This window comes from Anopheles aquasalis, chromosome 2 (assembly GCF_943734665.1).
Source record: "Anopheles aquasalis chromosome 2, idAnoAquaMG_Q_19, whole genome shotgun sequence".
In the NCBI taxonomy this organism is placed as follows: domain Eukaryota; kingdom Metazoa; phylum Arthropoda; class Insecta; order Diptera; family Culicidae; genus Anopheles; species Anopheles aquasalis.
Genome location: NC_064877.1, coordinates 44,349,148 through 44,371,535, shown reverse-complemented (window position 1 = coordinate 44,371,535; position 22,388 = coordinate 44,349,148). Strand labels below are relative to the sequence as shown.

The 22,388-nt window shown below is 47.5% G+C and overlaps 2 protein-coding genes across 4 annotated transcripts; one reads left to right on the top strand and one right to left on the bottom strand.

Annotated features, from left to right (window-relative positions):
* The first annotated feature begins 5,626 nt into the window (after window positions 1–5,626).
* On the top strand, window positions 5,627–9,597 carry LOC126573494 (glucose dehydrogenase [FAD, quinone]-like). Its single transcript, XM_050233659.1, has 3 exons — window positions 5,627–5,681; window positions 7,534–7,918; window positions 7,979–9,597. The coding sequence occupies exons 2-3, from the start codon at window positions 7,543–7,545 to the stop codon at window positions 9,502–9,504; spliced, it is 1,902 nt and encodes a 633-aa protein (XP_050089616.1). The 5' UTR covers window positions 5,627–5,681; window positions 7,534–7,542; the 3' UTR covers window positions 9,505–9,597.
* Window positions 9,598–10,731: 1,134 nt separating this feature from the next.
* On the bottom strand, window positions 10,732–21,163 carry LOC126573499 (putative protein TPRXL). 3 transcript variants are annotated; one of them, XM_050233665.1, is made up of 4 exons: window positions 20,285–21,163; window positions 17,562–17,795; window positions 12,047–12,482; window positions 10,732–11,964 (listed from the first exon to the last, which is right to left on the bottom strand). In XM_050233665.1, the coding sequence occupies exons 2-4, from the start codon at window positions 17,722–17,724 to the stop codon at window positions 11,598–11,600; spliced, it is 966 nt and encodes a 321-aa protein (XP_050089622.1). In that variant the 5' UTR covers window positions 17,725–17,795; window positions 20,285–21,163; the 3' UTR covers window positions 10,732–11,597. The 3 variants fall into 3 exon arrangements, with proteins under 3 accessions (XP_050089622.1, XP_050089623.1, XP_050089624.1); XM_050233666.1 differs by lacking the exon at window positions 20,285–21,163 and having other exon boundaries at window positions 17,562–17,941; XM_050233667.1 differs by lacking the exons at window positions 17,562–17,795; window positions 20,285–21,163 and adding an exon at window positions 16,385–16,465.
* Window positions 21,164–22,388: the final 1,225 nt, after the last annotated feature.

Here is a 22,388-nt window from a genome sequence, read left to right as displayed (position 1 = left end):
GGCAGGTGGCCAGAAAATTGCAGCCATCCACAATTGGCCACCACAGAGAGCAGATATGGCCCTCAACCGCACGTAGGAGTGAACCACACGAGAACCGCGGCAGCAATCAACGAATCGCGTAAACGGTGATCATTTGTACTCATCGGATTCGAGGCGATTAAGTAATTGTGTCACATTGTGCAGCGATTGTTGAGCGAGTCCGAGCGTGATTTCCATCTGGTCCAAGGGAGCCATCGTCACCTCGAAACGGTGACTTTAAAGTTTGTTTTTTTAAAGCAAAACGATTCGGCTTATGGTCAAAGGCAAAGGCGATGGTTAATTGGAAATTGTGTTCATTCGCATATTCGGGGCTTCACTTATGGGCTGACCGCTCCACACATCACCACACCCACCTTGAGTAGAGGGCTAACGATAAATGGAGGGCTTGAAAGATTGAATACTAAGCGGGAGCATCATGCCACCGCGGAACGTCGTGGCAGCCCCGACAGTGACGCAATCACGAGTCTCACGCCAGATCTCACGGAACTGTGGACACCGCGACACCATTGGTCATCAACTTAACGGGCCCACGGGCGTCACGTGCCAGTGACTTCTAAGGTTTGATAAGCGCCGAAACGGTGGCGGCATTTTTCGGCGATACGGCGAACTCACCGGTCAGTTGCAGTGGCCAATTTGCAGTGGCGCGCGCACGCGGCCATCTGATGAAACTGGGCCACCAAGCAGACGACCGGCCAGTGTTGACCGTTGTGGAAACACTATTTTAATCGAAGAGTGATTGTGTCCGTCGTTCTCTTCGGACAATTGACAAGGACGCGAAGCTGTATGCTGTCCATTTCCAGGTCGAAACGCTGTGATGTCAAGTGATATAATATTTCCTTTTTGGCACCCCCAAGATACCGACATCAAAGCTGATTGATTGGAGTTGGAGAAGAAAGTGCATTGCACAACCGTCCTCACAGTAGAATGAAACTCGCTCTTTTCATCCGGTGGCGTTCCTATACTGTCATTCGTCTCCGGAACGCATGTCCGAATGCCACCGAAAAGTAATCAACCATTGCGTCCGGATATGGTTCGACCTGTCGGTGAAAAGCTGATCGAAGGGCGCCGGTTCCTCAGAGCTCGAGGCCTCGGCACGCAAGTCACAACAACGATCCGCTCGGCGGGCGAACAATTTGTCATTCGGCATCGGCCTCAACAGTGATCTGAATGGCATCGGCCACCGTACGGAAATGACATAACAGTGTGGTACATCCTGACGCATCAGTGCAGTGACAATGAATTGCAAAAATCTCGGTTTTGGGTGGCTTCAAGCATCTGTTGTAACTGTCTGTCCATGCGGCTATCGCACAAAAGCTTCAAAACAATCACACGCAAAGGTTAAACACTGATTTCTGCTGGGAGCTGCCACTCCAAGGCGATCTTTACTGAGCGCAGCGTACAGAGAGAGAGAGAGAGAGAGAGAGAGAGAGAAGCAGAGAGCGCCAGCAAGCGAGCACCACGATAAATTCAGTGACAATCCCTTTATTAACAACCCTCCCAAGGACAACTGGCTTCGGTTGGGGTTAAAGATTGAGAAGAAAAGGAAAAACGGGTTCGTGCTCACAACGGCGCTTTAGCGATTTAGCGCTCGTAGTACGCATGCACCGCGAGTGTTGCTGCACCTCGAGCGCACCACACTGCACCAGACGCTCGATCGATGATGAAATCATCTGCAACACAGACACACCCAGACATCAAGAATGGCGCCACGCCAGCGAACGGAAAGGACGTTAAGCGACGAACCTGACGAAATGATGTTGATGCTGACCACCAGAATCGCCGAGCTGTCTTACTGATAAGCAACGTGAACTCCGGCACGTAGCAACAGAAGCAGCACGACCACAGCACGACCATACTTTGCATACCGCCACTACACACTGGCCACCGGCCGCTTGGAATGCTAAAAAATCGAGAAGCAACCAGCAAGACGGACAGTTCATAAATAAAAAAAAAATCTACTGGAACAAACCTGTTCACCTTTCTGCGGCCTGTGGCCACAATGCCACCGTGCACTGGCTGATCGGGTGAGAGCGCAACAGTTGACCTCGTGGTTTGGGGGGCAGAAAATCCTTCAAACAGAGCACGATGATCAAGTGCAGCAGCGTCCGGGGGACGGGCAGGGGGTCGAATGATTACCGGTTAATTGTCGGTGCTATTGTCGTTTTGTTGGATGGACCGCTAGGAACGTGACGGACACGCAACGGTTGATCCTGACTCCACGTCCAAGGTCACACGATGATCATTCATGCGTTCATACGTTCCGTACAATCGATACCGTTGTTCGGACGGCACTTACAGGCCATGCCATGTGACGTACAGGATGTACCATAAAAAAGTGAGAAAATCTTTTATCGATGTTTAAAGCCATTTTCGTAGGTTTTCTAGTGCTTTAAAATATCTAAATTGGCTCTATATTTCATTGTTTATCAAAAACAAACAAATGAGTGGGTTTGTCGGCCTGTTTTCTCAATTAATTTCTCCAAGCGGTTACGAATTCGAGAACATCCTCGGTAACATAGGTGTCCAACTTAGAAGACCAGGCTTTGATGATAAACGATTTCAGCGAACCAACCGTGTATGGTGTAACGATTCATAGGTCTTAGGCCGAACAAATGCCCATATTGAATAGCCCAACCGATTTAATCCAGGACCGCTTAGAGGGCATAAATCTTTCGACCAAAAATTCATGTTTTCCTTCAACCATATTTGTGTCCGTTTAGACGTATGGCAGGGGCCTCCATCTTGCTGAAACTCAACATTTTCTGGTGTTTTGAAGTTTGCTTTAATCCATGCTAAAACGTGTTCCTTCAAAAAAGTGATATAAACATCAATATTCATTTTAGTATTGGATTTCATGAAAACTGGTGCCATTTTCGAACTATGTTTTATCCTTTCTAAAGATGTTTTATCCTTTCAACTATTAAATTACACTTCACCCTAGCTCTAAAGATTGCTTTTAGGTCATATTTGGCCAACCGATGCAGGCAGGATCTTGAGATATTCGTCTCTTATGCAAGCTTTCATATGGATTGCACTGCATTTCGCTAACTTTTGCTCTGACCGATCTTACCACTTTTTCAGTGCGCTCAGATCGTTGCCGACCACTATCGTGTTTCCTAAGACTTGGCCGTTTATGAATTGAACGTTTAATCATGTAAACAATCCCAGGATTACATCTGAGAAGCGCTGTTATTTCTATGAGATTTTTCTTGGGCGCGAAGCCATTTCACACTGTCGCCTTTGAGTACATTTTTCCGAACAGACATCTTTTGCACGACTATTTTGCATACATTATTTGATAGATATGAGTCTCAAGAATACACCAATACCTCATAATGCCATACTGGTGTTAGGAAAAAGTCCAAAACATAGCAATGAAAACATTCTCATTTTTTTATGGTACACCCTGTAGCGATCGACGTGCTACATATCCTAAAAACTGAGTACCAGACTGGTATCGACGAGACGCGCGAGGTGACAGTTATCGTGAGAGGAGAGTTAAATTATGATAACGAAGAGTGGTGAGGCATCTTCGGAGCTTCGGTAGGTCAAGCGGAACTAAAAATAGAACCACCGGGAGGGGGGGGCAGAGCTGACGTCATAGCTCTCTCTCGATGGCCCATGATGTCAAGGACACGCCGATGCCCGAGATGTAGATCATCTTAGCCGATGTGACATCGCCGACGGCCTATAATGCCATTCCGATCGAGACGACGAAGAGACCCCCACGGTCCACGATGGTGGCGTCGATTCCAGCCACACCAGACCAGGTCCCTCGTTTTTGCTTTCGATTTTTGGGGCGAAAAATGGGAGCCGCAAAAAAAACAATAAAATAAAGTAAAAAAAAACCTGATTGGCGCTGCGATTGGCGCTGCGTAAGACGATGACCCCAAAATTAATATGGCTCCTTTCCGATCGATCCGTCTCTTGAGGTCGGCCTCATCTCGCAGTATGTCCCCACGACCACACCGCCCGTTTGGCATCGATTGCGCCATCCATCCAGAGATAGAGAAGGAGAGAGAGAGAGAGTGTCATTCGCCAGTTCGATTCGCGGACCGCTAGTTCGAGGCGTTATTTAGGTGGATGTTAGTAGGAGGATGAGCTCTTCGGTTCTTTCGTTCCCTTTTTGGGGGGAATGTCCGATTGCAGTCTCATGATGTGGCCCACCAGATGCTCATTCCATATTCTACGCACGCGACACGCCACTGTCGATGTTGTTCTGGATGCTAAACCGACGGTCCAAGTTTATTGACTTCTTGTCGGCGGCGGTCAAGCCGCTTAAGCTGCTGATGACAGATGACACAACACGCACCTGATGCCGACATAGAATGGTTTGTGGCAAGATGGAAAGAACGTTCGGATGATGGTGTAAGAGTGGAGCTTTGGTGGCGCGCTCGCGATACCGCGCGATCACCTTCCATGTCCGAAAGTCGAAAAACCGGATCCTCCATCGACGATCGCAACATCGACGCGCAAATTGGAGGCTCTGTCTGTTTGGGTAGCCACGCCGACCAAGCAAAGCATTAATCGTAATCGGACATCGCGGTTTAGACACAGCAGCAGCAGCAGCAGCAATAGTTGCAGCAGCACTAAGCCGCCAGTTTGGTCTATGGTCTCGCACGAGAACTTGTTTAGATCTAGGTCAGCACCGCGTAATGGCGCGCAGCATATCACGGTGGCGGCGGCAGCGGCAGCGGCAGCGGCGTCTCCGTGTGGCCTCGCACGATCAAGTCGAACAATCCAAAAGCCATACGATCATGTCCACCGTGAATTGTCACCTGTAGCGAGGGTACTGGTACGGTGTGGTCTTGTGGTGTGAAACAAACAACTCCCTGGGCCCCCCGGTGGGACCAGTTCAGTGCGGTTCCCCCGGTCGTGAACTTCACCTTCACGTCCGAACCACCAACTCACCTAGTGGAGGATAAGCATCACGGTAACCGCTTGTCAAACCGATTGTACGCTCTGTTGCTGATGATCATCGACAGCAGGCCACGGTTCTCATCGAAGCCAAAGATGATCCATGTTTGATTACCGCAAAACCCATGGGCACATGGATTGTTAATGTGACGCGGTCGATCCATCGATTAGCGGCAATTCGATGCGCAACCCCGATGCCGATCCGTGACAACAGCATCTGCAAGACGACGACGACGACGACGACGTTTGGTCGATTTGGAATGCACCGCTTGGTACAAGAACAAGCGTCTAATGTGAGCGAGGCACACGCGTACCGCCGCGAGGCTCACCGTGAAACTCGCCCGCAGTCGCTCGGCGGCGGCCAAAAAGACCCCGATCCACACCAAAAACCCATCCGGTCGCCACTCACCGTAGATTAGGTTTCTCGCGCCGAACGCAGGTGCTCGCACATCGCGAAAGGAGTAGGGCGGCGTGTGTTTAGAAGCGGGTATGATTGTTGGTCACGATACGGCGAATGGGTGTTTAGTTGCAGTTTGAGACCCACATCGGACGGATCGACCGACTGACCGTTCTTCGTACGGCACGCGGGAACAACCACCGGACTCCTATCCTTTACTGTGTGGTGTGTGATCATTGGATGTGCAAAACGCCTGGTAACGCAAAAATAACTGGTGGTGGTGCTGTACAAGTTGGCTGGCGCTGGCATAACGCTGAAACACTGCAAGGTCAGTTTTGATGGATCTTCAGAGGGTTCGCTGGATCGCTTCGATCGGATTCGGACGATACACGCCTGTTGGGCAAGTAGCGTGAGACATCTCGAGTGTGAAGCATTGTGAAGTGTGGACGAGTGAACGATTGAAGGCGATGGTTCCCTTTTTTTTGCATCATAACTTGCCCCTCCCTCTCTCTCTGCAGATGCAGATTGCTTGAGTTGTTATTCCAATCACAGCGTCAGTAACAACAACGTGCAATACCTTCGGTTTAGATCCAATATCGTGTTTGGCCTTCGTGTGCGAGCAACGCGTTGCAACTCCAACAAACCAAGACAGGTTGAAGCTGGTTCTGAAATTGTGTTTCAATCGTGCTATCTGGATGTAGTTTCGGTCACCAAAAATGCTCAGAGAATACCGGAACATTATTGCCCTTAGAATAAAATCCCGAATAAAACATCTTTCTCAATGATTCTCGAAGCCAATTCTCGAACAGCATGGAATGAATATCCTTCCATAAAATGAAGATATTTTGAGAAAAGTGTAGTAAGTGTGCAACTGTAGGCGAAAGTTTGAAACGATCGGTGCTTCAGAAGAGTTAATATTATTCTTTGATATTGGTGCTATACGTTTGAGACAAAAGTGTAAATCGATTGTCCGGTTAATGATAATACAGATGATTGCTTCGATAATGCAATAGCTGTCGCTAGCAGTATCAACAACTTCATTTACCAATTAAAATAAGAAAGCATCTTATACAAGATAAAAATCAATATCTCTGTTGATTTGAGTATTTGTTGATCAATATCATTGCTAATTTGTTGTAAAACAACTCCAAATTACCCTCCAAAGATCGCTTTGTGTCGCAAGTCACGAAACAATGTTCCGGTCATTAGAACCGCAGACGAGAAGCAGAAACTGAAACGTGAACGCAATGCAATAGCAACAACAACATCAGCTCGGCCCACTTCTCTCGCAACCCGGCGATGGACCCAAACGATCTTCAATAACCATAATTAACTAACTGCCTCCTTCAACGACACCAATTCGCTGGTTGGCTAGCCACTCACGCCAGCGGCCATTTGTCATTGACATTTTAATTTTCCGCTCAACCTTACAACCGGTCGAATCGGATCGGATCATTCTTGACTACCGCGGCTGCACGGAGGCTACCAGAGTGGCAGAGCCTCCACCGGCCGGACCTCTGTTATGCCCGTTCAAAAATCGTACGGAATCGTTTAACCGGTGGTCCTAAAAACCAAAGACCGCGAGAGTAGTACGGAAGACATCCTACAACTTGGATACGGATCCAAGGTCCACAATGAGATGAACCACGGGCTGCGATGTGGATTCCGAAAAACAATCCTCGATCGAAATGGCGCAGGGGGGGGGGGGATCACCACCTGTTGGGTCCTCATGCTGATGAATGCCCGCGTTGATGTTAGCACAAAGGCAATCAATCAACTGCCTTCAACATCACGGAGGCGCCAACGGAGTTATTGGGGGGGGGGAGGCAATCGGTGAGGATCTGCAACTGAAGATGGTCGGGTAACGAAGGTTAAACAAGATGTTCGTGAGGCCCTGGACCGCACTCGGAACTTGGTTTGGGCTCAATTAGTAATTGGCAAATGAGACGCGAAAGGCGCTGAAGAAGAAGAAGAGGAAGAAGAGTGGTAAATGGCGCATGACCTTGTGCCTTGTGGAGTGGCGTACCAACAACACGGACAAACGGCCGCATAATTGCGAACTTCGACTTCATCGCGCCAGTCGATCGATCAATGCAAGCGAATGCCACTGAGGAGAGGATCACTCGAAACATCGATTCATGTCCATCTAATCCTCAACCTGTCTCACTATCCTCCACCAGGTCTGCCAGATGAAGCACTCCCGATGGCCACTGACGTCGCAGTCGGCGTCTGCGCGATTCGTTGCCATGGTTGCGCTGATACTCGTGACGATGGGTACGCTCGTGCAAACCCAAAGTGGTCCCTCGTACGTGCTGGAAACGCTGTTCGATGAGCTGAGCTTGCTGATGCGCCGTGGCCCAAACGCATCCATACCGATCCCGGAGGCACCGAAGCAGCTGCGCAAGGAGTACGATTTCGTGGTGATTGGTGCCGGATCCGGTGGATCGGTGATGGCCAACCGGTTAAGTGAGATGAGTGGCTGGAATGTGCTGCTGCTGGAGGTGGGCAAAGAGGAGAATGCCGTTTCGAATGTGCCACTGACGGCGGGCTTGACCACGGCTACTGGTGAGTGTTATAGAGTTGTTCAACGACCATTAAATCTGACACCTATCCCGTGCACTGCAGGTTACAGCTGGGGCTATCGATCGGATCCGATGAAGAACGCATGCCGTGGCCTCGAGCACGGTGTCTGCTACTGGCCGAAAGGGCGCGGCCTAGGTGGCACTAGCCTAATCAACTTCCTTCTGTATGGCCGCGGTCACGAGCGGGACTACGACGAGTGGGAACAGGCCGGCAACAGTGGCTGGGGTGCCCGGGACGTGTGGAAGTACTTCGAGAAGGCCGAGCTGGTCAAAGGTCGCCCCGCGAACCCCGACGGTTATCTGAACATCGAGGAGAGCTCCTTCGAAACACCGATGTTGGCCCGGTACATTGAGGCTGGCCGGCGGTTAGGCTACCGGCACATTGCTCCCGACGATCCGGTACAGCTCGGCTTCTACAAAGCACAGGCCACCATGGTGGACGGGGAACGGTGTAGTGCGGCCCGGGCCTACCTCAAGCCGGCCGCCGGAAGACCGAACCTTCACATCGCAACCCGTTCCTGGGCTACCCGCATCCTGATCGATCCGATCACGAAGACGGCCTTCGGGGTGGAGTTTACGAGGAATAAGCGATCGCACACGATCCGGGTGCGGAAGGAAGTGATCTTGGCCGCCGGTGCCATCGCTTCGCCCCAGCTGCTGATGCTCTCGGGGATCGGCCCAAAGGAGCATCTGGCGGAGCTTGGCATTCCGGTGGTGAAGGATCTACGCGTCGGTTACAATCTGCAGGACCACTCGACACTGTCCGGGCTCGTGTTCACCGTAAACAGTCCCGTTACGATCCGGGAGCGCGATATGCGTCGTCCGGTTAACTTCCTTAACTATTTGATCGCTCGACGAGGACCCTTTACGGTGCCAGGCGGTGCGGAGGGTATTGCGTTTGTCAAGACGAACGGTTCACGGTCACCGGACGATTATCCGGATGTGGAGCTGGTGCTGGGGACGGGTGCAGTCAATAACGATGAGTCCGGTGCACTGCGCCACACCTTCGGTATGACGCGAGAGTTCTACGAGCGTACGTTTGGGGGTGCACGCGGACAGCATGCGTTCGGTATCGCGCCCGTGCTGATGCGTCCGAAGAGTCGTGGTCGCGTGTGGTTGAAAAGCCGCAATCCGTTCCAGTGGCCGCACATGGAGGGTAACTTCTTTGATCATCCGGACGACCTGGCGACCATGGTCGAGGGCATTAAGCTGGCCGTGGCCATCGGTGAGTCGGAAGCGTTCGCGAAGTACGAGGCGCGGCTCCTCGAGACGCCCTTTTACGGTTGCGAGGCGCATCGCTTCCGGTCGGATGAGTACTGGCGGTGTTGTTTGCGGCAGGTGGGCGCCAGTATACAGCATCAGTCCGGAACGTGCAAGATGGGTCCGGCTAGTGATCCGGAGGCGGTAGTCGATCCCGAACTGCGGGTACACGGTATACGGGGGTTGCGGGTTGTGGATGCTTCCATCTTTCCCATTATTCCGTCGGCACATACCAATGGGGTGGTGATTATGGTCGGTGAAAAGGCGGCCGATCTGGTAAAGCAACACTGGAGCAATCAGGTGCAGTAGTTAGTTAGGAATGTTCGAGTACTGCGGAAGGATACTAAACTAGTCAAACGATTTGCGGTAATCCGTAAAATGCTCATAAGAGCTTGAATTATTGCGCAACAATCACGCATACGCCACTGTGCCAGTAGAACAATCAACATTGATTTTAAAAGCCCCAGTTAGGGCAGAAAAAAATGTTATAAACAAAATTAGCTGTTTTAGGATTTTTTGTTTGAGAACAAAAACAAAACCTTTCGATTTTAGTCATGCTGTACATATTATTTAGGAAGCTTTTGTTTCATAAAAATATGAAATCGAAATCATAACTGCCACAGAGCCTTACAAATGTCAGACACCGTTATGTTGCCGTATCTATGTAGCGAGACATGTTGGTGACTAGAAGGCCTCTGTTCGATTCCGAACAGAAACGATGGTTTTATCTATGTGGTTAAGGTGTATACCACTTTACGCAAAAAAAATCTATTTTTAATGTTAAACAATACCGTTTAGTTGTGAAATATTCCAATATTAATTCAATCTGGTTGAAAACATCAAGTACTAACCAATATCCCAGTAAATTCCACATCAGAATGATTTTACCGAATGAAATACAGGTGATAAATTGAGCGATAATTAACAGGAAAAGGACACCCGGCAATTCATCATTTATGCTAGATTGAGCAACATAATAATTTCTTTCGCTACTAAACGCAAACCCTTTAATTCATGTTTCAATGACGAATGGAAAAGGATACCATTCGATTTATTTCCGTGTTATTCGCCTTCCATCGTTCCACTAATGTTATTTAAATATAAATACCACTTGGATGTTCTTTATTACTTCTACCTTTCCCTTCGCACGATGAAGAATGGCATTTGATTGTTGTTACACGATGAGTGCACCTTGCCAGCAATATTTGTTATTTACTGCCTTACTCTCTTATACGAATGATTGAGATAAATCTGCGCGCATCTTCACAGAAGCTTGTTTCTTAGCTAAATACGTCACTTATCAGTTACCTGCTGTTACAGAATAAAGATTCTTTTATTTGCTTTTTCTCCATTCACTGTCTCTATCGTTCTTTAGAATTTTTTTGAATGCCGTAACTAGTTTCAGAATTACTGGGATACTGTTCAACTGGTACGCACTAGCTCTTATTGCAGCCCTAATGTTTTATAAATACGGCAGCATTACAACACAAAAAAAAAACTCACAATATGTGCGCAACAATAATCTTTTGCGGGGCATGCAGATAGCGAACGAAACAGCATGTATTTTAATTTTGAGAAACAAAGATCGATGGCTAACCAAAGGAAAGCTGCCAAATAGCCAATAAACCACCCCAAATCTATTCACTCCGTACGAGTTATGCACAGCTTGCGGTGAGTTGCTTTTGACGCTATCACTTGTTCGATTCGATCGATTTTGATAAACACTGGAAGCAGACAGGTAAAGAGCCAAGCAAATTGGAACAACATTGAGCTCGTGTTAAGTGCCTACACTGTCCCTACCGGCCTAGCCTACCTTGTTTTCGCAAAAACACTATCATCTACCACATTTACATTCACACCCCGAAAATGCATCAAAATCCAGCAAAAGCCTTCACAATATTACGCTTAGATCTCACAACAGACTGTAGTATGATTGCTTATAGAAAGGAGTTTCTATCTCTCCCAAATGCTACCGATAAGCAGAAGTTTGATACGCGCCAGTGCTACTCTAGCAGCCTAGTGTCCTGTTTCCCGCGGTTCCGGCCTATGTGTATGCTTTGACTGCACTACTTCAACCAAGCTGTGCATCTTTTGTGTGTCGTTAATACGATGGGCAATCCGGGGTGATGCCGGTCGTTCACTGAGTATGTTTATGGTGAGATGTTGCAGGAACTGGATCAACGTTACTTGCATACAGATGGCAACCGGTCAGATCGGAGTGAAGGTAGAGAGAGAGAAAGTGTGATCATAGCTTCTTCTTCATTTGTAGCGCGTTACACATTTGATGCGTTTGATCGAATCTCCTTCAAATCAGCCTTTTTCCCGAAGCCTTTTTCCTCTGCAGTCTATTCTCTGAGACCAAGATCCCGCTAGCAGGGCGGGGGAGTGGGGAGTATGGCTGTTCACTTTTGTACCGTCACTGGAGCTGTTATCCTCTGTTTACTCTGCGGTCCGTAGAACTGGCTGCGTAACGTTTCGTTCTCCGGATTGGCCATCACCGATTCGATGAACGCATTCGTTTCCTCCTGCAGCTGGGACAGGCGTAGCTGGAGCTCCTGATTGCGCCGGATCAATCGTACCGTCTTCAGCGCTATATCGAACAGCCCCTTGTGGTTGTTTGGATGATGCGGTACATTCTGATGGTTATGGTGCAGCGGATGGTGCGACTGGTACGATCGCGAGGCGGACAATACTGCGTACGCGGTCGAAACGCTGCTATCCTCGCGGAATCCATCGTCATCAAAATCGGACATACTGTACGAGTTGCATCTGCAAGAGCACAAAAGGAATAAGGACTTTTAGTTATACTCTCTAAGCAAGTTCCAGGATCTTTCATAGCTCTTCCACCTACCGGCAGCTAATGATGCTTCCCAAGGGTGAGAAATCACAATTCCGATCGTCCATCGAGCTGGAACAGCCGCTCGATGAGACACTCATCGATCGACGACTTCGCACCCGGTGTCCACCCAAGCTGCTGCTATCTTCCGTCGAATCGATACTGTCCATCGGATCGCTCGGTTCTGAGCTGGTACCACAGTGGATGTTTGCACCACTGCTACTGCTGCTACTGCTGCTGCTGTTACTATTGCTGACGGTGCTACTGTTGTTACTGATACTTCCGCAGCTGAACTCGCTGGTGGACGAAGTCGACGATGAGCTTGTCGTTTCATCAACTTGTGGCTCCAGTCCACTGATAACGCATGGCCGGGGACTACTCTTCCCGTACGGTGCTGTCCTGCTACGTCCTGAAAGCCTACACACCGTCGATTGCTTCTGGCTTTTACCAACTGAAATGAAGAAACAACAAAAAAGAGATGATCACAATTATGATAAAAGGAAGATTTTAATACATTCAATAAACGAGGTCAGCACCAATCTTGGTGATTCTATTAGTGACTATCCGCGATATCATTGGCAAGTCACGGATGACCGGTAACGGATCGGAAGTTCCCGATAAAGGCGCCTTACGTGATCGCCACTCCATTGCAAATCGTCATTCTCGCGACTAAATTCCAATCAATCTTCCTCAGCGGGCCCCAGGTCACGTTACACATCACATTGCGACATGATCTCACTCATTCCCGCTTCCTTCGCATCCGCATACTGCAGGGACGACTCTCGTCTCGACACGGCGGACAATAGGCGATCGCGAGTCGAATGGGAAGAGTTGGAATTGAAACTCATGGCGAGAAACGTTTCCGATGAAGCAGAAAGATGGTATGCGAGCGATGCAACTACTACTATGCGGACCCTGGTGGTGTCTCTTCGTCGTCTCTGTCAGCGGATTTGAATAAAGGTGGCTTCTTGGCGCCGCAAAACAACAAAAACACTCCCCGTCCACGCCACGCACAACCTGATCACGTTCCGAAGCACTTGTGGACATGATCTGCAAGCAGTGGGTCTCGATTTCTGATGCACAATGGCCAGCCAGCACGCAGTGGGCATTACATGACTGCTGCCGACTGTTGTTGCCATAACAACTCCGGTTCGCGGCCAATTAAAACATTCTCCAACCAGGGATTTGGAAGCAAAAAAAGGATCAATTTTGTGGATCAACAAAGTTGAAACGATTGTTCAGTGGACATGTTTTCTTAACTTTAAAAATAATTCTGATTTAAAGCAATATGAACATCCGGGGCGAGAAATGATGAAATAATCTGTGTATCTGGCTTATTATATGCATCATAGTGATAGGTTACTATGTAAATCTGAGAGCACAATGCTATCTAGTGAATTACACGAAACGTTCTTAATCAAATTCTGAGAAACAATTCCGTTCCACTGAACGATAGAAAATGTATGGAGCAAGTAAAGTCATTTTCAAGATAGAGGACATGATAATTTTGATCCTAACTACAAAACATAACATTTAGCTAGCAACTGCAGCCAACAGTTAAAAGCATCCCACATTCAACATGATAGAATAGTGCATTTACATTGAAATGATGAAATAAAATAGTTGAATAATTTGTAGGAAGAGTAGGATTAAAGAGTCCTCTATTCCATAGCTACAAGAACCTAAAACCTGCTCTTTGAAATACGATATTTAAATACAGCATTTGAAATAATAGTATCAATCACATTACAGATTCACAATTGATCAGAGCATTTGAATAAAGTTGCTAACTGAAACGCATCTTAAAACCGGTACCTACACTGGCGACTGGAGGTGGAATGGAAACCGAATCACAGACCATTCCTAGACAATCAATAGACAGACGATCATCAGTCATCATGATCAGCTGATCTACGTCTGTCCGTGGCACCGATGCGATGGATCATCGATTACCATTGCCCTGCGACGACTCAATAAAAAGGAATCATAAATTCCAAGCACCTCTCTGAAAACACACCTCCTTCTCTACAGGTTATTCACCTCCTCCCCCTGCCTGCTATTAACTAATTCGTTGCTAATTATCACGCCAAAGCTGCACTCACTCGTCCACCAACAACCCTTGCCACTTCTCCTTCAATGCATCCGTCTGCTGTTGCTAAAGTGCCGTCGCCATTGTTAGAGCCATGATCCACAGTCCAGCCCAGGCAAGCACATGGCCGATCGTGCCGTGGTTTCCGGTACACCGTGCGCGCACATTGCTAGGCGCGCGACACCCAAACGCATAGCAAAGTAGGCACGCCATCGGCAAACGCGTCCACCTCGCGGTCTGCCATGTGCGCCCATCACACGCCACCCGGCAAACAACGTGCAGCACCACACACTCCACTCCCAACGTCACCTCCCAACAAATCCCACCAAGGCAACGGCAACGGGTGGCGACGAACGGTCGTCTTCGTCATCGACTCGGTTCCGACGATCATTGTGTAGTAACCACGTTGCCGTTGCAGCCCCTCGAGCGAAAGGGCGCACGACAACCACGTGGACGAGACCGATGGTGGTTGATAATGTCGCGACACCCTCGGGGCACCACTTCCTCCTCCTCCTACTTATCTAGCCCTCTCACCCAATTCCCACTTGAGACGGACTACTCGACAAACGTGTGTGAGCACAGTTGCCGGGAGCGGCCAGTTGCTTCCGTCAGAACGATGACGATGGAGCGGACGGGCTCATGGATCGTGGAATCTCCACTGAAACTGACGTGCTATTCCACGTGCCCTTGTTTGGCAATCGCGCTAAATGCAATCCGCGTGCAATCATCGGAATCGGAAGAAGAAGGCACAAACGATGGCCAAGTCTGGCCAGGAGTTCGCTAAATCGTGAATTTCTTATCGTTCCCGCTAAAAGCCGTTCCTCTTTCCTATGCACAGCATCATCTCCAGCTGCTCGCTCTTCTCCATTAACTTCTGCTGCTGCTGCTGCTGCTGTTGCTGCTGTTGGTCCAAGTAAATCCCCTCGGAAATGGGAACCGGCAAGACAGGAGCCGAGGGTGTGCGTTGCTTGTGCATGCATTAGTAATTCACTTTTTTTCACTTCACGAGGCACCGCGCTCGAGAACCGGAGGTCGGTCGGTGTCACGTGTTCAATTCCGTTGCTTGCTTGTGTTTACTCGTTGGTGCCTTTCGCGGCGGACGCGATCACTTCGCGCGTCGTTGTTGCCGTGGCACTCTAGCACTTCAGCCTGGCTACGGCTAAAAGCGAATCCCGAACGGTGAAGTAGTGCGTCGGCAACATCCACCAAGCGCTTCGCTCTTAAACTCAATAGGAAATACCTTTCCGATCCGAGCAACACGATAGATCGATAGCAGAATGGAGCTTCGTCTAGGTTTTGCTGTTCCCAGTGGAGTTTAAGGGGTTTCGCGTCTGTTCTCAGCGCCGTGGGGGATCTTCTTATCTGTACTCTTGACCTACATTTGAGACGAAAACATGTGAACACACTTCGTACGTGTTGTAGCTACGGGGCAAATGGGTTCAGCAATTCATGTGGTACACGATGCGATAGTTTTGTGTTATAGTTTAGGTTTGTTGAAACAAATGTTACGTTTCAGCAAACAAAAGATAAATACATTGTGGAAGAAAATTCACAGCAACTCCGTGATCCACTTGGCATAAAAATAATTTGAATGATAGAACACCATTTAAGACAATGCAGCTGCAGTAAGACAAGAATTTCTACTTCTCCATTTTTTTTTGAGAAATTGATATTTTATGAATATTGATAAGAATTTTTCGATAAATAAAAAAAACTAAACAAATATTTTTGCAAATTTTGCTGTCCAAAATGAATTTCGTGAAAAAAAGTTAGATAGTTTCGTCAGCAAACATAACGCTTCTTCCTTAATATTGTGTTTAATGATTTACGTATTAATTCAAAAGCAATTAAATAAATGTTGCTTTAATAGAGATAGAGATGTAAATAGAGGCGTCTAAAAACCAGCTGCATGATCATTCCTGAAGAGAGATTATATTCAAAAAGATCTCCTTAAGCATAACGTTTAAATTGTACATTTTTATCGTTTTAACAAACCTGAACCTTGTCTTGACGAAACAAAATTTAAAACTAATAAAAATCGATTTAAAACAAACTTCACATTCAATCTTAAATTTGCCCGAAACAGAACAGAAGCACTTGTATGTCAACAATCGAACGATGCAAAGCATTCCTCATATGCATTAAAGAGCTGTTTGAAAAACTAGAAAACTTGCATTACCCCTTCGCAGCCCACACCAGCCCTTCCAAAAGGATAAGAATGCCCCCCCCCCCCCCCCGCATGTGCACAGAAACGAGAAACTTACAACTTAAGCCGCTTACAGTTCCCAAGTACATTCGCTGTTGCTCCTCGCCAAAGGACAATCATTTGCCCACCGTCCGGAAGTGAGTGTCCAACGCAGAACTAAGGGTAGTGCGAGCGAAAACCCCGTAGCTGATTAGTCACAACCGGTACACATACCGTCGCCATCACGTGTCGCTGCAAGTGATCTGCCACACCGAACGTCACGCGGGAGCGACTGGACTCGACTACGAACAGCCGATGGTGGCGCGGCTTCGAATTCGAGCGGCCACAACCCATTTTAACCATTGTTTCCAACGTGCAAGGGGACAGGAGAGAGCGTTTTGCTCAGACACTTGTTCCAAGGAATCCATAAGAGCTTCTCTTTTGTCCCCGCCCCCCTCACACGGTTTCATTTCTTAATACCGCTAAGTGAGCAACACCAAGGAGTGGCGTGCTACGGAACAAACAACGCATTCCACAGTGGTGGTGGTGGTGGTGGTGGTGGTGGTGGTGGGGTGTGGGAAGAGAAACGAGATGTTTACCAAGCATGAAGAGGTATCATCATCAAGTTTCCGTTTCCATCCGGTGATGGCGCGATGGCCAGAACCAATTACATTAGCGACGAAACTGAAACATGCATGTGCGCTGCCGTCCGTCAGCCCACCGGTCGATCGAGAGACTTTTACTTTCGTTTCGTGTTCTCTCTCCACCACCACTGACTGACCGCACCACCACCACGCTGCGCCATTTAACCCGACGCCTCCCATAATTGGATGCTACGCAAACTGCGATCACCGCGGACCGACCGCGCACCATTTGCTCCCACGAAATACGCGCAAAGCCACCTTCAATTGCGGGCCAAGATTTGAGAGTGGAGAGCTGTGGCCGTCGTCATGTTGGCCACGGATAGCGCGCGACCGTTCACGTAACCCCCACGCAGCTGATGAGGATGAGGATGATGGTGGTTGCTAACGGAATCGTTGCCGCCGCCCGTCCACGTTGTCGTCTCCATGCTCCATTCACTCCGTGCGGATCGTTTTACTGTTCGCACTCATGCCCCCGGGGTGCCCATTGCTTCAGTTCGTTGATCAGTTCTTGGGACGATCGACAACAATCCGCGCCAGAGCAACGGTCGCCCCAGGTTCCGGTCACGTGGTACGAGACTCATGGGCAGATCGCTCGTTTGTCGTTGGACTTACCGTAGTTTATGACGGAGAAGTTGGCCAACGGTGGTGGTATGCTTCCACCGCCGGCGGGCCTCGGTGACAACGGTGAATCGCTACGCGCCGGTGATGCCATTTGGAGATCGTCGGCGGCCGTTGGCTCGGACGAAGCTGCTGTCGTGGCCGCGCTAGAAGACATCACTGACTGACGAAGTTGGTGTTGAAGAGAGCTCGATGAACTTGCAGGCGGGGTCTTCTAACGGGATTTGTCTGTGAAGAATATGAGGACGGGATCGTCGTTAGGTAGGTGAAACTATAGAACGGGTTCTGTGGCAATAGAATATTGTACAATCGCATTAGAATGCATACAGAGAACGGAACAAAATCATAAATCATTCAAATAAAAGTTAACGAAAATCAAGTAAAGAAATGTTTCATGACAATCAAAACCCCACGAATGATTTTCATAACTGTTCTGTCCGAAAACACTTCAAGACTTAGTCCCAATCACGATCAAGAGGTAATAACATGAACATTTTCCAAAATAAGCAAACATTAGTAGTTGTATTTCATGTAATTTATCATTTGAATTATTCTAAAAGGTTTAAGGATCTGTTTTTTTACTGTTGTTCAACCATTAAATCCAATGTTAGTAACATATTTTATCTTTCTAGTGTTTAGCTCTATCCAGCATTTTGTACTGGCAACTGGCTGACCAACATTAGACAAAAAGAGACTATCACTCGTGGATTCTAACGGCTTGTTGTCATGCTGTGTGCCTTGGCCTCTTCAGTTGAACCATGTAGACAAACCACGTTGCAGATGGATTGTGCACTAGGCACTCGGTTTAGAGAACTGAGCGTAATTTGCTTAAAATCTTCAGATCATTCAAAAAGACCATTGCGCTTCTACTCTTATCGCTAGAAGTAGCTTCATCTCTTCCTTTCGTGGCACTTCTGACCTTTAAGCCCATGCATTTCGTTTATTTTCTCCATTAGCAGCGTAATCTACTGGCTATGCTGTCGACATGTATTGTGCTCATTAGCTACAGTCTGCCACATGTAACGTACTTTATTTTCTTTCCTGTCTCTTCATCCCTAGGAGTTGTAATGGAAACGAACAAAAAAGGGAATACACCAGCACTACCAGTGTTGCAACCGACCTTTCGCTTGATAATCGTATTTTTAGACCCACAAAACGGCCCAAAGCTTGAAACAAACATACAATAAGAGTAAAAAAAACTATCAAAAACTTATCACCACAAAGGCCCGTTGAGTAAGAACCATGATAAGCGATGCTCTGTTGTGGAATAAAAAAGGAAATCCATCCTTCTGATTACATAAAATTACATTAATTGGCGTTAATAATCCCCCAGCTAAACCTGTGTAATCTCCTCTTGAGAAACACTCGCTGTAATACTAACCAAAAAGAAACTTGGGGAAATTAGCCAGCATGCCAGCCCTCACGCTACTCCAAAATCAAACGGACCAATTTTTCCCGAAAGGCATTCTCGTTGGCAAATTTGCTTATTCACGGCCATTAACGATGAATGTTAATGACGATGACGATCACTTTTCCGTCCATAATACTCGATTGCAAGTCAGATAAAAAGTTTTCAGAAAGAATTCAGCAATTTTGATCTTAGTTTTGCATACTTGCAGAATACTCTTTTGGTGAAACGAAGCATTAAATTGCTGCCTAAACATTGACAAGGCCGTTAATTTCGATCAGAATGTTACTGTTTTGCACAAACTGCCTCAGCTAATCTGGGTGCTTTAATCAATTTAATGATTGTTGGTTTTTTGATAAATTTTCCTTTTTTCATTTCCCTTAATGTTTCTGATGTTTAATAATTCTGTTACTTCTATCCATTCCCATGGTTCCAGACTATCATTAACCTTTTCCACCTTTTTTAACAACGCTTGACCGCTGCTAAGATGAAAAAAAAAGTTTAAATGTGAAATACCTTATTTAAACGGAACAACATCGTATTTTTATGCGCTCATTCCGGTGTGGCCATCCATTACTAAATCTCATTAACAAATGTCCTATGCTTAAATTATTTTAGTTATATGTTTATGATAAAATAGCTCAACAACATCTCGAAGAACATTTCATGTTTTAGGTTTTCGTTGCTCGCTACTTTGTTAGTAATGGCACCATAATAAAGCGAACAGTTGCAGCTTAGCGATGCTGAGGGTGCGAACCACCATTAACTTTGCAACCTTTGCGTTGTAATTAATGACGAACATGACGCATGTAGAAGCCCATTATAAGTGAAACATGAAGCTGGCCATCTCCCTGGCTCACGGATCGCAATAATTGTGTCCAGCTGGTGCTTCTACTCTGGACCATTTTCGTAAACTCGCGTTTGGTCATCGCTGCGACCGTCTCTTGTGCCCTGCACTAGACACTCCGAAAATAACTTCAATTAATCATTCGAGCGCGGCCAGTCCTCATCCCCGCCTCTCGGAGCACGCACATGATTCAACCCCTGCACCAAGGGTTTTTTGGGGGAATTGATCGCATTACCAGCCAGACGGCATCGTCGGCATTCGCGTTGGCCATCGATGGTGCGTGGTCACGTACACCACGGCGCGTGACCTGGCGTGGCGCGTTGCGAATGTGAACGCCGAAAGCGAACTAGCGGACCCACACTGCATGCGCCTGCACGGTCATCTGGCAATGAGTTTCTGGTTTCTGGACTGATGGACTTGGGGGGAGGGGGGCAGAGTTGCTGTTGGGTCATCGACACTTACCTTTTCGCTTGAAAGAGTTGCAGCTGCCTTCGAAGAAGAAGAAAAAAGCCACCTGCAGCCAACAACTATTGTTTCCGGTTGAACCGAAGGTTTTCTTCTCACTAACCCGCTTGCTAAGATTGTTTGCTTAGGCGACGCGACACGACTCCGATATGCACACGACAAAGCAGTCGGATTGTGCGGCACACCACACCGGGGCACCGCAAAGATTCCACCGAAAACCCAAACCCGGATGGGTGGCTGTAAAAATGGCCGCAACTGCCTATTTATCTTCGGCTTTTCACTTGTGGCAATAAACCCTCCCCTTTGCTTTTCAGACTATCTTCTTTGTCACTTTTCGTTCACACGCTGAGCTCACGTACACGAACGCGAACGCGCTTGTGCTCTTCTTATTCACGGTACGGCGACAGACGGCAGCACGCACTGTTTTGAAGTGGGATGGAGGCGCGACCTTTTTCTTCTTTTTTTTTTGGGGCGAGAGAACAGCCGTCTCCACCCGCTTGTTGCAACCGAGTTTTTCGCTCACGCGACGTAGAACAAACAAAGAACTGAAGCAAACAGAACCCAAACACACACAGCGGAATAACGGAACAATATCAACAGTCGCGGCACCAGCACTTGCCGTATGGAAAGGGGTAGTGTCACCCTCTAAATCACCAGGACCGAAAACTCTTCCAACCCTCTGTATAATCCCTCGGATTGCGGTTGTGGGATGAATATGTGTGTATAACTGCACCGTTGGGAATTCCTCGCACAGAACCCAGCACCATTCACAGCACGGTCAGCAAGGGAAGAACGTATGTTGGACACACAACAATTTAACCCGTTTTTACGATGGCCAGAGGATGCGCGTGCTTGCTGCTGCTGGCTGAACTTGAATCGACAAAGTCCCGAGAGCGAATGGCGACCGGCGAGAGACGCTCGGTGGGCCATACCAACATCTCGCGCTCGCGCAATCTGTCGGCTACAGCAGGCCAGGCGCCACCCGTGGCCTCACCCGTGACTTCGCACCGTGGACAACATAAAATTGAGCATAACTTTTGGGGAGAGAGAGAGAGAAAGGAAGAAAGACACAGAGAGAGAGAGAGGCTGCATGGCGTGCGTTTGCCAATCTGGCCATCTGGATTTACGAAGCAATAATTTAAAAAAATATACACGAAAAGCGCATGGAAGTAAACAAATAAATGAAAAAAAAGGGTTTTTTTTGTCGACGGGAACAGGCCAGCATGCACACATCAGGATATTTAGCAAATACTCTTTGAGGACATGGAACACGATGCTCTTGGCTTGGTGACCGGAAAGCGCGGCGTCCGCACCCGTGAATCACGCAGGAAAGGTTGCCAGCACACGTGCTCGCCACCCCACCACCGGATTGCCAATGTTTGCTAATCGTCGGGTCCACACGTTGCCGTCCTGTGTGATTGCACGGCTGTTTGCTGGCCCTCCCCGTTTATGGACACTTTTGGGGGGGGGCACCGCAAACCAAAGTGCATGTCATTTCGTTCCAAAACCGTAATCTGCGATAATGGGTTGGATAGGACTATCAGTATTGTGTTTGTGTTTAGATTTTATCGTATTTGATGCATTGTTTTTCGTCCAGTTACTTTCAGGCATGCTCATGCTCATTTGGTTGGATCAATTGATTAATAGAATAACCTAACTGATGTTTGCGCGAGTCCTCTTTAGGTTACATTTGATAATTGCTTCATAATTTTTGAATGAAAGATACTCAGGGCAAGTTCGACTCTTCGGGGATGAAATGGACACTCTCTTTATCAAGTGTCTCATCTCCCAAAAAAATCTGAAGATTAATCTTTTATAAATATTACCTAACTGCATGCTTAAAACTCATTGTCCAACGATAGAAAACTTATACACTGCGCGAAATTAAAATAGCACCACCATGTTTTTCGGCATTATTGTTCCAAAAATCTTAGAAACAATGCCAGTCTCTATGTTAATTTTATCCGTGAGCTCACTATCGATGTTTTGAACTGCTATATGGGATATTTTTTTTTAGTATGAACATTAAAACTCAATATTTAATAAAAAAAAAAGTGCGAAATAAAAATAGCACCACCTCAGGTTAATTTTACTTTTTTCA